Source organism: Cuculus canorus, chromosome 2, assembly GCF_017976375.1.
Source record: "Cuculus canorus isolate bCucCan1 chromosome 2, bCucCan1.pri, whole genome shotgun sequence".
Lineage (NCBI taxonomy): Eukaryota > Metazoa > Chordata > Aves > Cuculiformes > Cuculidae > Cuculus > Cuculus canorus.
In genome coordinates this window covers 142,196,413-142,211,582 of record NC_071402.1, presented here as the reverse complement: position 1 = coordinate 142,211,582, position 15,170 = coordinate 142,196,413, and the positions used below count along the sequence as shown (strand labels likewise).

The following is a 15,170-nucleotide window of genomic DNA, read 5'->3' as shown; positions in this document are numbered from 1 at the left end:
TTACACAGCTTGTATTTGGAAAATAATTTTCTTGAGCTTAAGGCATTAAATTTTGTATACTAAAATTTCACTGTCATTGTTAACAAAGGGAGTGCAGGTTTGAGTAATGTTTATTTAACTGTAGTGTTTGCTGGGTGTCTTGGAGTAATATGAAACCACTTGAGCTGTATTACTTCCATTCTTGCCAGAGCAAGCTATAGCTGGAAAATGTTGACAGTTGAAAACTCTTTTGATGTGCAGTTCCTGTATTTGATGCTAAAGAGCAGAATAAGGGTAGGACTAGGGAAGAGAAGAATTTAGTAGTAAAGAAACATAATCTGAAGCCAGACTGGTTGGTGAAAGAAGGAAGAATGCCTCAAGCTCAGTCTTGCAAGGCACTTGGCACATTGGCTTCTGATTCATCAAAACACTTATCTCCAATTTTGCAGGTAGTTCAGTTGAAATCAGCGTTATTATTCACCCTTTAGTGAAGTGTAGTGAAGCGTACTCATCCTCAGTGAAGCATATGCCTATGTGCTTTTATGGTTTTGGACTAAGGGTTGTAGGCCATGGTTGACTCAAGCTCTTGGAAGTACAGGGTTTCACTACGATTCTTACTAAGAGGAGCCCTTCTATGTTGACTGCTGTTACTCTTACATCAAGTGGCATAAAATCAAGTGGGGAGAAAAATGTTGGCAAAACTTTTCATCTGAATTTGAGGGTTCATGAAGTATATTGTGGAATGCTTTCTTTGCTTAAAATTATTTTGTATATCATACGAAATGAATGTATTCCCTTACCAGTTAAACCCTTAGTGTGCTAATGGTTATGCAGATTCACAGTAAGAGATTAATTCTTTGCTAGAGGAGTTTGCGAACTTGGTGCAAACGAAACCAGATTGCAAGATGGGGAAGAAATTGCACCCAATAACTGGAAGTACACTGAGCTTTTACTGTAAGCACAGCAGTTTGCTTCTAGTAATTGTTGCAGAGCTGTTATCTAGAAAAGCTGTCAACATCATTCTAAATCGTTGTATTTGTATGGTAAGCTTTCCATAACTGCCATTGTTTTGAGAAAGTGGGGAAAGAGCTCTTAAAACTTCCAGATTGATGGGTTTTGGTTTTTTTTTTTTTTTTTTTCAATAACATTGGAACTTCTGAATACCTGCTGAGTACCCAGCTCCTCTAGGAGTCGTAGTGGCTTGGCTGGTGTCTGAATTGAGAACATCGCTGACCTAGATATTAAATATATATATATATTTATAAGAGGAGAGTAATAGTCAAACTGTATTTTATATGTAGTTGCAAAATATGCTAAGTATCAAAATATTGTAATACATATATTGGTGTACTTCATTTTTGTTAGTCTTTAAACCTTTTAAAATTTAACCATCACCTTCTTGCTAGAGCAATTAAAATATTTCATAGTGAAAGGGCTGGTGAAGCATCATTCAGCATAATGTTATTAAAACAGATCTGTGCATTTCTTTAAGTTGCAATATTTCTCTCTAGGCCCATAATCAGAATCATGAAAAAAAGCTAAAGCTATTGAATATTCCTTTGTGGGAATGTCAGAGCCTCCTTTTATAATTATTGCTTTCTTGGCAGGAAGTTCAGCTTTGTTTCAGTGATTTCTTGGGAAGTGTGTGGAATGAGGTTGAAAAGAGAACTGAGTTTCCCAGCATGAAAAGCTTTTTTCCATACCTCTGTGTTCCTGAGCACTGGCAGTCTGTCTGCATATGGAAATACTGTCTTGATTGAGAGAAGGGAGAAGAAAGTTTGACTAGTCTCATTTTGGACCCTGTGAGAATGCTATCTTTTACAGATCATGTTTTGATACCTATGATAAATTTTGTCAAGAGCTGAGAACTGGTTTTTATATTCATTTGTAATGTTTGGCTATGATCAGATCACCCCAGTTTTGGAATTTATCCTTTCTCCTGTCAAAGTCAATGAAGCATTGTTTATCTTGGGCACAAAACTTAAAAACGGTGTATTTTATATTAGCATTATGTGCCATATCCCAGGTTCTGAACTGTTTTGTCAGCTATATCAAGTAATAATTGTTTTCTGATTGGGGGCAGGGAGGGGTGACTGTTTGTTGTGCATGCCAGTAGTCTCTTGCTTTATCTGTTTTCTGGATCTTCAGCATCTTTTCCATCTTTTTAATTTCTTACGTACTCTATCAAGATCATAAATAGCCATTTATTTAAGGATTCAGAAATATTTATCTTCATATGTTCCTCTCCTCTATCAAATGTGCCAGTGGAAAGCTGGCTTGATTTTTTTTTTATATTTTTTTTTTACTGTGAGTAGAGGAAAAAAATTACAAATCACATGAATAGAGTGTTTCTGCAGCATCACTGCTCATTTCAGATGTAGAGCATGAAAGCAGCTGCAGTCAGCTGACAGCTTGTGAGCATGTTCAGATATATATGGGGAAGGGGCGTGCTGTTTTAAATGCATAATAAAGCCGTTGTTTCGTCACCAGGAAGCGGGGATGGTAGGAGCCCAGGGGAAATGAGAGACAGTAATGCTGCTGTAGTGGAAGGGAAGTCTTGTTGTATAGAACTAGAGCTCTCTGCAGACAGCTGTAGGGATGCACCAAGACAAAATGGCACAATTGTATTTTGTTTTCTATAAGGGCAGTGGATAAATGTGGGGAGCAGGTAAAAGCCCAAGATGGACATGCTCACAAGGAAGGTGAAGCTTTTTTTTTTTTGCACTACTGCCCTTTCTTTACCTCTGTTGGTACCTTCCAGTGAAATCAGTGTAGTTGCATTTTTAGCTTGCTGTATCCAACATCAATATGACAACATAATTCTGCCTTTACATCTGTAAGCAGCTTTTACTATGTTTTCCTGTTTTCTGCCAGCTGCAATTTACAAAGGATGTCACAGCACTGGTAAGAAATGTACAGTAGCCATTTCTCTGACGGTTTTGTAAGGCATGTTTTTCTTAATGATCTGTGAGAAGCAAGAATATGAAGTAGCAAGTTTGGAAATGAGCTAGATAATCTGAGCTGAATTTTGTTCTTAATGCTAATCTCTTAATTTGTGGTTTATGCCTGGGTAATTTGGTTGGTTTTCTCTGTGTGCTTTAATATTTTGCACTTCACTAATGCTCGGTATAACGTTTATTGCAGCAATGTTGTAAATGCCTCGCCCTCTTCCATCCTTCTGCTCTGTATTTATTTTATGGCTGTTCTTGGGCTTTTATAACCTGTCTGCTGTTTAGACAGGGCACGCTGATATTCTGGAATTGAGCATGTTACAATTTGTACAGGAAATGTTGTGATATGATACCATGCCTATGTGTGTAAAAGCCCTGAGAAATTATTTTAATCTTCTGTTGCATTGGCAAGCTCTGGATTGGCTCTTTATTTCATTATGTTTAAACTGAAAGAAGTCATGCTAAAGTTTTGCAATAATAGGATATTGTTTTAAGTATGCTGTATGCTTCTGTTTATTATTTTGAATGTTCTATTAATTTCACAGTAAGAGATGCTGCTTTTCTAAAAGGCTACAGAAAAATATTAAGTGTAATATAACCTTTTTTTTCTCAGGAGTTAGGCTCTTATACATAAATAAGCCAATAAATGCAGTAAGGAAATTAGAAATTTTAGTTTGTTTTAATGTTGTGTGGACAGTAATGGATATCTGAATTTTCATACTGTTTGTACCTTGGAGGCAATACCTTTACCTTTTATTAGTACTTTTGCAGTAAGATTTGTGTGCCTTGTACTGGGTGTCTCCTGTAAAATGTAAGGTGACTTATAGGGTGTTGGCTCACAACATGATTTATTCCTTTCGTGTGTGTGTGTACTTTTCATAGGCACTACAGTAAGTGAATGGAGTTTTTATACACTAAGTGAACAGAGAATTTTCTAGTGCTAGCTGAATACTTTATGCAGCATTTTAACCTGTCTATTGCTGTGAAATTCTGGTTTCCAGGAATATGAAGCTTAAACAGGAAGGGTGCATGAAGCATCATGGTAGAAAGCAAAACTAAGGGGGAGAAAAATACTGTGATTTGTGCTCTTGGATTTTGGAACACCTGCCTCAGTGCCCTATCTGCAGTATTTCCTAGAAATGGTCATTGCTTCATTTTTCTTATTCTTTAGGGAGAGATTGTATGTAATGATTTTGCTGCTTCTGTTTCTGCTTACTAAGAGGATGAAATGCTGTTTTTATCTTGTCTAACCTAACATTTTATCTAAAATTATATAGTGTGAATTCTGTGTTTGTGTTCCTTTTCTGGAAGCTTGATCACGCAAATGCTAGATGGTGAACTTTTCCATCTCACTTGCTACTTGAATACTCATATAATCTTCTTTCCACAGGCATATTCCCAAGATGCCTACCTGAAAGGCAATGAAGCCTACAGTGGTAATGCTCACAACATACCTGAACCACCACCAATATGCTACCCACGCCTGACATCCACAGCTTCTGTTATGGCACAAGCTGGTGACAAGCTGTCTTCTGACTTCTCACTGGGGAAGCAGCAAGGCAGTAGACCAGTACGGGCATTGACACAGCCAGAGAGGGCCTACAGAATGGAAATACAAGTGCCTCCATCACCAATAGACATTGCAAAATCAAATACCGCTGTGTGTGTTTGCAATGAAACTGTAAGGACTGTTATTGTGCCTTCTGAGAAGGCTGTAGATTTGCCATCTTGTAGAAATAATCATGCTGGTCCATCACATAGGACAGAGGAAGTAAGATATGGCTTACAAGATCAAACCAGTCTAAAAGCGCGGACCACATCACCACCTTCTTCAGTGTCCACTGCCATTGTACTTCCACAGACTCCAATAACAAGGCCAGTTGATCCAACTGGAACACTAAGTAAAGCTTCTAATTATGTAGTGTGTCCAGAGGGAATCCCAAGCACTAGACCTCCTGCTCAAGCCACAGACTCGCCCTCAGTCTCTACTAATCATTACAGTTCTCCAACATCCCACCAGCATATAGACTGGAAGACATACAAAACTTATAAAGAGTACATTGATAACAGACGCATGCACATGTATGGCTCCCGAACAATACAGGAAAGGTTGGATAGTTTAAGAGCAGCTTCTCAGAATACAACTGATTATAATCAAGTGGTGCCAAATCGCACTGCTTCACAGGTACGGCGCAGGAGCACCTCTCACGACAGGGTTCCGCAGTCTGTTCAGATCAGGCAGAGAAGCATATCCCAGGAAAGACTTGAAGATCCTGTGTTGATGAAAGAGTGGCCACGGAGTGCTTCACAAGATACTCTAACTTCACCGTCAGTTAATGCTAGGAATCACAGGGCTCGGTCGTGGGATTATCTCTGCAAACAGGGTGAAGTGGTAGAAAATTATCATTCTGAGAATCTGATTGCAGATAGTAATGGAGATAGGAGAAAGACTTATAAGTGGACAGGGTTTAATGAACAAGATGATCGGCGAGGTATTTATGAGCGATCTAGACAGCATCCATTACATATGTCCCTTCGGGGTCAAAATTTTTCTGTGGCTCCAAGTGCTTATATGGCAGACAGCAGGAGAACAGGTAGTCGAGCTTCTCTGCCTGGATCTCATTTTCAAAAAGTACCGCCAGATATAAAAATATTGCAGTCTTCTCAAGATTTGCAAACTCCTGGGGGAGTTTCAAAAGCTTCAGCTGTTTCGCAGGAAAGATTGTCTCTCACACCAGCCAGAAGTTCTAAAAGCAGCTCTTCAAAGAACTCTCTTCCCTATGCAGCAAAACCATCATTTCCCCTTAACCAGGGCCTGGATGCTATCGCCAGCAAAGACCAAAGAACAGTAAATCACTTGCATCAGGGTGGTCTGTTAAACCAACAGTCAAGGATCCGAGCAGAAGGTGCCCCAGATCATAGAACAGAAACTGGCAAAACCATCCAACCCTTCTCCATGTCTCCAGCTTCCGCCAAACTTGTTCAGCCAACAAGTGAGAGTTCAACTACCTCTGACAAGATAGATGGCTCCATCAGACAAAAGATTCATGATTTTGAAAGGGAAGAAGTCCACGAGCCTGAAATCCTGCAAACAGATGTTCAGGAAAAAGACAAAGACACAGTGGTCATGCGGGACAAATCACCTTCTGGCCACCAAACTCCACAGCCTTTGAGGCATCAGTCCTACATTCTTGCTGTAAACGAACAAGAGGCAGCCTCAGACACTACCTGTTGGTTACCCAATGATGCTCGGAGGGAAGTCCACATAAAAAGAATAGAAGAAAGGAAAGCATCAGGTTCCAGCCCACCTGGTGACTCGCTGGCTTCTATTCCGTTTATTGGTGAGTTAAACTATTCCAATGTACATCAAATGCTTCTCTCTGCTATAGATGATGGAGGCCACCATGCCGGGTAGCAGGCTGCTGTTCCTGTCTGCCCTAAGGGTCAGGGCATGGGGGCTCCTTTCTCATCTGGAGTAATATTAGGTTGGTAAAAGTAAATATATTCTTAGTGGAGGAAAAAAATGTTCTGTTTTGTTTGGAGTCCTAGAGGATTGATATAAAACAAAGTCTACAGTGTGTTGATATTTTTCTAGAATTTTCCTTAACCTACTGGAGAAACCTATGTTATATAACTGTGTCTGGTTATCACTCCATAATGCTCTGATTCTGCATATAAGGACAACTAACGTTTGCGACACCGTTCAAAATACTTTTACTCCTCTAGTATAAAATCTATTTGGAACCCAGTAAAGAGAAAATACAGGTACAAATCCATATAAGGGTAGTTTGTGAAAAAAAGCTTTTCAGCTGAATAGGTAAAAAGGTGAAAGCTTTTGGCGACCAATATGGGCAGGAGATGCTAATGTGAATAGGAATTACAGGGTTTGTGGAAGCAGAATGTGAGAAGCCACTAAGATTTACCTGTGGACTGTGACATAAACAAGGCTGGAATTTCAGAGAGTTTATAGGAAGGGGCGTCAGCATTTTTTAGTTAATTTGGAAGAGGAACTCGGAAGGAGTGTAAGTAGAAAAAACCAAAGCAATCTAGTTTTGTGCGTGTGAGGAATTAGAGTTATCTGCTGAAGAGTATTTCAGTAGCAAAGCATTTTGATTCCTAGTCAAGTAGTCAGTGCCTGTGTCACCTTTACCATGCTGTTGTCATTGAGTTGACTTGTCTTTTATTGTGACTGGTTTAATCTTTCAGACTCTAGATGTCTGCAGACCGTTTTCCACATGTGTGTGTTTATACTCGACTGTGTGTTCTTAGATTTAGTATAAGTAGTATTTAGAAAATACTGAATTTATATTTTCAATCTGAGATATGTGTAAAACAAGTCTTCATATTCCCCAGGTTTTTACAGATTAGATTAAGGGAATTACAGGTACGTTGTCTGAGCACAGTTGTCTTCTATTGTGGATCTGCAGCAGTGATTTTTTCCCCTAGAATTGTCTCCAAGGTCTTCTACTATTAAATAACCAAAAATAGCAAAGAAGCTTCATGCGCATTGAAGAATGGAAATCATGCAAAAGATATAATAATTTTGTTCTTTGGAGAGAATTTTGTTACGATGTAACAAAAAGCATTCTTAGCTAGCAGATGGTTTTGAAATTGGCTTTTTCTTCTTAAATGGATGTTTTATGGATTTTTTTTTTTTGATTACTGGATGCTTCAGTATCCAGTGTAATTTTGGATTCTTCCTTACAGCCGGTTGGTCTTTTTTTATAGGTTAGTTCAAGTTTGTAAGGCATATAACTGTTTTTTTTGTGTAGAGCTTCTTAATAGTATGGCTAAAATCAGTGTTTGGCACTTGATTTAAGCTATGTATCTGCACTCACTTTGGAGTGGCTGTTGGGATTTTTCTAATCTAATTCAATTTAAATGTCATGTAAAAGTCAGATCAAGATTGTCAAAATTGAGACCAACCTTTTCTACAGAATATCCTATCTTGATTTTGATGAAGATTTCCGATGAACTCCTACTTACGTGGCTTGCTTCCAGATTTTCGAGAAACGTGTTGATTTAAGTTCAAAGAAGCCTTAAACATGGCAATCATACTGCATTCTGGTAGCAGCTGAGCAGTTCAGAAGAAACAAAGTTGTAATGCTCCACTGCAGCCTCTTGGCATAACGCCACATGGGGTTGTGTGAATTCTTGTGAGCGGAAACTTCTTGAATACTCCAGAAATATTAAATTGGTGCTGCTGGAGCATGGGCACAGTCTGAGCCAACACAGTGCTTGTAACTGTCTTCCTAGCGAGAAATTTCTGAGCCAGTACACATACTATGGAAAACTTCCACCACAGCTCCAGCACATTGAAGATGAAATAATCTTCTCTGAATAGAAAGAGCATCAAATGCCACTAATAATGGGCATCGTCTGAAGTTACAATTAACATGCATAATGCTAACTTTGCTTGTTCCACTATTATTATGCCTAATTACAGCTTAAGGTGTTAAAAGCCTTACTTAATCAGGCGGATAAAACCCTAGATCTACTTTGAAACTCAGTTAAAGGCTATTTAACTCTTGTGATGGAAAATCGCTTGTGTTTTGGTTCAGGTTTTTTCTTTTTTTTTTTTTCCTTTTTCCTTCTGTCTGATGATTGAGAAGGGTGTTACTTTGAATAAAGATGTGCCTTGATGTTAGTAACCTTCCTGCTTACTGTAGCTTTATATCAATGTAATTGTTTTTTGCAGTATTGGGTTATATTAACTATGGTTCATTCCATAAAAACACTTTCTAAAGTTATTTGTACAGTAGATCTTTGGAGCAGTGTAAAAATGTAATTTGGGGAATAAGTATCTTCCATGGTTACATATTATTGCCATTTTAAATACTTTGTGGTGTGTTTATTTTTATTATCACTTTCTGCTCATTAAAATAGTAGATATGGCCAGACCATACTTGGATAGAAATTCAGCCAGAAACAGTTGGCTTCTGCAGCAGTGGTTTGTGACTAACTTGCTCTTGGAAACAGCACATCACGATGATTTTAGACTATCTCTTTGTAAGCAGCACGCTGCCTTGCACTGCGAACAGAAATCCAAGCAGAGTTTCAGTTGAGCTTGCTCAGAGCAGGTTCTTGCAGGGCTTATGGTGTGTGACTGAAAAACTGCCTTTTGACACCAGACCTTGCACAAAATGCTGTTCTGAAGCGGGAAGATAAACTTTTGAGTTGCATTTGTTAATAGAAATGAGAGATCTATTCAGAGCAAAGCTAGTTAGTATAGGTAGATATAATCCCTTTTATATGAGGAAACTATTTGAAAAAATTAGGCAAGATACTGTGTGCTCAAGCACTTTTCCAGGCTGGAGGGAAGGCATGCCATCCAGAGGGACCTCAACAGGCTTAAGAGGTGGGCGTGTGCAAACCTCATGAAGTTCAGCAAGGCCAAGGGTGAGGTCCTGCACCTGGGTAGGACCTGCAATCCCAAGCACAAATACAGGCCGAATGGAGAATGGATTGAGAGTGTCCCTGAAGAGAAGGACACGGAGGTGCTGGTTGATGAGAAGCTCAAACTGAGCTGGCATTGTGTGCTTGCAGCCCAGAAAGCCATCCATCCTGGGCTGCATTGAAAGAAGTGTGACCAACAGCTCAAGGGAGGTGTTTCTGCCCCTTTACACTCGTGAGATCTCACCTGGAATACTGCCTTCAGTTCTGGAGTCCTCAGCACAAGAAGGACATGGATCTGTTGGGATGAGTCCAGATGAGGGCCACAGAGATGATCAGAGGGCTGGAGCACCTCCCACATGAGCACAGGCTGAGGGAGTTGGGGTTGTTCAGCCTGGAGAAGGCTTCAGGGAGACGTTATAGCAGCCTTCCGTTCCCTGAAGGGGGTCTACAAGAAAGCTGGGGAGGGATTGATTTATCAGGGAGTGCAGGGATGGGACCAGGGGTAACAGTTTAAAGCTGAAAGAGGGGAGATTTAGATTAGGTGTTAGGAAATACTTTTTTTTTCCTGTGAGGGTGGTGAGGCGCTGGCACAGGTTGCGCAGAGAAGTCGTAACTGCCCCATCCCTGGAGGTGTTCAAGACCAGGTTGGATGAGGCTTTGAGCAACATGGTCCAGGGGAAGGTGTCCCTGCCTATGGCAGGGGGATTGGAGCTGGGTGATCCTTGAGGTCCCTTCCAACCCAAACCATTCTATAATTCTATGATTCTTGAGGAATGAGGAAGCTGCCGGTGCTACAGAAAAGGTACCCTGGTACTGCAAGCTTCAGTACTTTCCGTGTGCTACTAAATGCAGGGTATTGTGGTTGACTTGGAAAGCTGCTGTTTCTGTTTCAGATCCGAAGAAAGACTCTGTTCTTGAAATGCTCTCTATAGTTTCAAACTGTAATAGGTAGTCTAATGAAAAGTTACTTGTTTTACTGGGAAACAGTCTTACCTATTCTCTAAACCACTATAAGTACCATTATCTCTCAGTGACTGTATTAGCCAGTGTGTTGTTTAATGTACCTTATTTTCAGACTTATAATTTGTGTACAATTTCTCTGTTAGAGAGCAGCAAATGATAAATTTCTGACATACTGGGTAATTTTGTATGTGTTAACCTGCACTGAGACAGAAATTAGAACGCTAGTTAATATTTTTGTAACTGTCAGGAAAAAATGATTTAGAATATATATTAATACATTTATTGTAATACATTTCTTAGACATAGATGTCTTGTGTGCATGTCTGAGATTTGCAGCTGATTTGTACCTCTTTGAACAGAAAACAATTTTTTTTTTAAAAAAAGGGTAATACAACTCCCAAACTGAGTTAAATTAACTACCCACTTGAGTAAAAAGGAGGAACGGAGCTGCTTCAATACCAAACCTGGCTGCAGTATGTCAGGCTGCCAGCGCAGTGTAGTGTTTTGGTCACCATTACTACTAGGTGAATGTTCTTCTAACTTCACAGTGGGTTGTCACATGAAAATTAATTTTTTAATTGATATGTTTTAAGATGCTTAGCCTAAATAATTGTAATCTTAAAGTTTAACTGTTTTTCATATCAAACAAGTTTATAGTCATCCTGTTATAGAGCTTTACTTCCAGGAGTGCAGTAGCGTTGGGTAAGTACAGAGGCTTTTCCTGAGAGGTGTGATCCCATTTTTTAAAATATCTAGTACATCCTTACCCTAGAAAAATTTTAGGTCACTTCATTCCACTATTAATTTGTGAATAAATGAGAGAAAATTAGCCAGGTAGAAATATTTGACTAGACTTTGATAACACCAAAGTGTTGTAAAAATTAGATGAGTGTCCTCTCTCTGGCTGAAATGGGTACTTAAGGAAAAGTGTAAGAACAGGACAAGGATATACGATACTTAATATTGGTGCTTTCAGTTATCTATCCATTTGCAGTTTACAGCTTTCCTGAGCCAAATGTGATTTTAAGTGCTCCATAAATTTCTTCATTCTCTTTTGTATTACAGTAAAATTTTACTATCCAATACCCTGTATTGATTTAAAAGAAGATTTGCCAGGTTTTGTAGCTTTAGCTACTTGGTATTTATTCTCTTTTGTGTTTTTTTGCAACCTGTCTCCTGCTGGCTGAATTTCTGATACGAATGTTGTAAGAGTGACAGGCAGAATGCTACTCTTGATTCACCCTTTCCATGCCATTCATGGTTTTATCTCTCTATTGCTTCTACCCTTACTGCAGGCAAAAAAAATGTAGTAGTTTCTGTGCTAGTAATTAGGCAGACCCTGTTTCTCACCATGCTTTGAGAGCTGATCTTCATGCTAGTTTTCAAAACCAAAAATATTTTGTAACTGTGTTCCAGTATATGTTTTCCTACAAACTTCTGTCATAGTAAAAGTGTTTGGATACTTGTTGATTAACCCAGGATAAATTTAGGTGGCTTCTAGTCAATTCTGCTCAACCTTCTTTTTAATTCTTCTCTTTTTTTGTTACCAAATACTTTCTTTTTTTAAAATAAATCAGCTGTGGATTTAGGAGATGACACATCTAAAGCACTCAGCATTAGTTAAAATTTTCAGATATCTCTATTGTACATATGGTTGCATTCTTCTGTAATGCTGGAAGTAGAGGTCTATAGGATTTCTTTCAGTACCTACCTTTAAATAAGAAGCCATTTACAAAGCTCCAAGAACTTTTTTTTTTTCGCAAGTGTGATGACTTTACTGTCTTTTTTTAGTGAAATATGTGCCATACCTTTTCTGTCTTTCCCCCTACTCCGTTAAGCCCCTCTCTGCAGGCTGCTTAGGCTCTGGTACAGAGGACGACAGTGTAAATGCACACATATTGAAAGCAGTTCTATTCTTGACAGCAGAAAACAAATCGATAAATTTTCACACACAGTGAAAAGGATTATGATGGCTGGAGTAGAGAAAGATCAGGGGAAATAATTAGCAATTTTCTCACCTGCAATAAAAAAATAATAGAAAGACTATACTTTTTCGATTTTTCTCCTTGTAAGATGAGATAAGCATCAGGCAGATGAAAATTCAAAACCTCAAACTTCTGCAGCAGGTGTTGTCACTTGTCAACCCAAAATGTGTGAATACCTTAAGGGCAAATGGTGGCTGGAATACAGATGGCTGATATAGCATGTTTTAAGGAAACTTTAATTTTAGCGAAAACTGTTGGCAATCAGGATGGATATGAGCATCTTCAGCCATTGTAGTAATTTCTGTTTTCTGCAAGCTACTACCTACTTACTCCACACTGTGAAAGCAGAAATTTAACTGCAATAGAAATTAGAGCTGGCAGATGTTCATTTTTGAGGGACTATTGCTTCCATTATTTTAGTCATAGCATTGGCACAGCTTTTAATGTGTCATCAGTGTTTCTAAGATAAGCATCAGTCTTGCTATATTTTTTTTTTCAGGGTTTTACAGTTTGGCCTGCCAAATCACTGTTGCTCCAGGCTGAAAATGTCAGTGTTTCTTATCCAAAGAACAATTTTAAAATCATTGTGATATTTTCAAGTATAGCAGCTAAAACAGAAAACTACAAATTAGCGTTTCAAATACTGTTTAAATGTTTCTCTAACTCTAAATTTTTTTTTTAAATAAGCTTAAAATTTGAAGTCAATGATTCCTAATATCTAGAAGAGTTCGAATTGAGTAGAAGCATCAGATTTGTTTGGTAATGAGTAATGTTTTCAAGGTATAAATCTTCCTAGTATATCTTTATAACATAAAATAACAATTGCAGGTAATAAAGGAATGCTGTTAGGTTCTTGACCAAAAAAAAAAAAAAGTTATTGACAGTTTTACTTTTTTTATGTGGTGAGGTAGCACTGCAAACAGGATTCTTTAGAATTGTTTTGTATTACTTTACATAGAAAGGTAGTAATGCATTTGTTTATTTAGCACTGAAATAAACAACAGACTATCATAGATTAGGTTTTCAGGATAGTTTCATATGAAGAATAACCTTGGGTAGCCTTTTTCTGTTTGTGTGAAACTCGGTATAATAAATATATTATTTACATGAGCGCATTAGCAGAGCACTGGATTTGATGATTCAAGAGGCTTGTTCCAGCTCTTGTGTTTCTGTGGCTTACGGAAATGAATGTGCTCAGCATGCAGACGTGTTCTCATTATATTCTTCTGGCTGCATGAGGATAACTACATAAAGTAAACATATGAAGAGGTTCTTTGTAAAGACAATCAGTGCTTTCACTGCTGGAAGTACTTAAAAACTAAGAAAAAAAAACCCCCTTTTTAAAGGTTATATTTTGAAAAATGAGGTAGTGAGTCATGATGTATCTTCTTTCCAAATCATGTGTTTTAGACTTGCAAGTCTTTAATTTTTGGAGCTTTTATGGTTGCAGGTGGAAGGATAAAATGCAGCAGCTCGTACTTCAGGATCTGCAGCAAAACATCATTGTTGTGGGGTATTGATTGGCCCTATGCTCTGTCTTGTTTGATAGCAGGGTTTATTTTTGGTTGAACAATTAATTTTTTTTATTGGTTATTTCTGGTCTTCTTACTATGCAGATAAAATAGTATACATGGTCTTTTTGTTTGATTGTCTTCCTGACAGGCTTTTAAGAGAAATGGTCTGTAGTAGTATGTCTGTGTTTACCTTAAACTGACCTTCTTTTGATGTTATTTGGAGATGAGTACCTTCTAAGATAGACCTTTTTTAACTTCCTTTCTGTGTGTCAATGAAGATCGTCTTCCTACCTCCCATATAGTGTCTGTCCTCTCTCCTTTCTTCCTGCATTCTTTCCATTGGTGTCTCTTCCTTGTGGCCTCTGTCCCCTGCTCTTCTCTCCCTCACTCTGCTTGTGCCTTCACTTGACGCCTCATGGGCTGCCTGCTGCCAACATGAAGGGAGGGGGTATTGAGGGAAGAGATCACCCCTCTGCTGTTTAGCACTTGTTGCACAAAGGCCCTGGGCCATGTGGTTTGAATTAAGTGCTAACCCTGCTCGGAGGAGGTTGGGCTAGGGAAGCTTCCAAGGCTCACTCCCACACGAATAATTCTGTGATTAAATTATGTTTAAGGTTCTCAGAATGCACCCCCTTTTGTGTTCAAGTGTTCAGGTTGTTACTTTTAAACCTTCCTGTGGTATCATGAAGGACCACTTCGGGAGCTTCAGGTAGAAACAAAGACATAAAATATTATATTAATCACAACAGAATTGTATTGTAGCAGCATGGGAGGGTATGGTGCAGACCTATGCTTTTTTCCAGTGTTTTTTTTAATGTGTTCATTCCTTTGAGTCTTTGTAAAATTGGTTAATACTGTTACTTAGTTTCTCATGCACAGAATGGGGATAATGCATCCTCTTTGTCATGCTTTCTCATCCATGTAATCCTCAGGTTTGAAATCTCTAGTTCTGCCACTGAGCCCATTCAGTGTAAATTTGTGTCTTTGCAGAAAGTTAACATTTTTCCAGATCACTTGCATTGTGTACGGATGCTCCCTCTTCTCGAAGGTCCTTGATCTCCAGCTGCACTGCAATACAAATGTCCTTTGATACATGAATTTCTCTGCTGTAGCCAGCAAATCAGTTAGTGCAAGGTAACTGTAAATTGGAGCTGTGCTGCCTGATGTGTTTCAGTGTCTTGCACACTATAAATGTTTTTGCATTTAAAAGTTCTTCCTGAATGAAGATCACTAGTTGCACCTGTGGTCCAGTTGCACGCTCATGGTCAAACAGAGGTGACAAGTGGCATCTTGCCGTTTGATAGAGATGCAATGCTGGCTCATTTTCTGATGGCTCATCTCTTGGGTCGCTTCCTAGACAGTAATGCTGTATTTGTGTCCTT

At 38.7% G+C, this 15,170-nt stretch overlaps 1 protein-coding gene across 3 annotated transcripts in view; it reads left to right on the top strand.

Annotated features, from left to right (window-relative positions):
- Positions 1 to 15,170, top strand: part of ARHGAP21 (Rho GTPase activating protein 21) — a 114,454-nt gene that overhangs the window by 81,175 nt on the left and 18,109 nt on the right. For 2 of the 3 annotated variants that reach the window (XM_054058370.1, XM_054058369.1), the window contains exons 7-8: positions 2,854 to 2,883; positions 4,321 to 6,271. In XM_054058370.1, coding sequence (XP_053914345.1) covers positions 2,854 to 2,883; positions 4,321 to 6,271 — 1,981 coding nt within the window. The remainder of the gene's footprint in view (positions 1 to 2,853; positions 2,884 to 4,320; positions 6,272 to 15,170) is intronic. The other variant, XM_054058371.1, reaches the window with a different exon arrangement.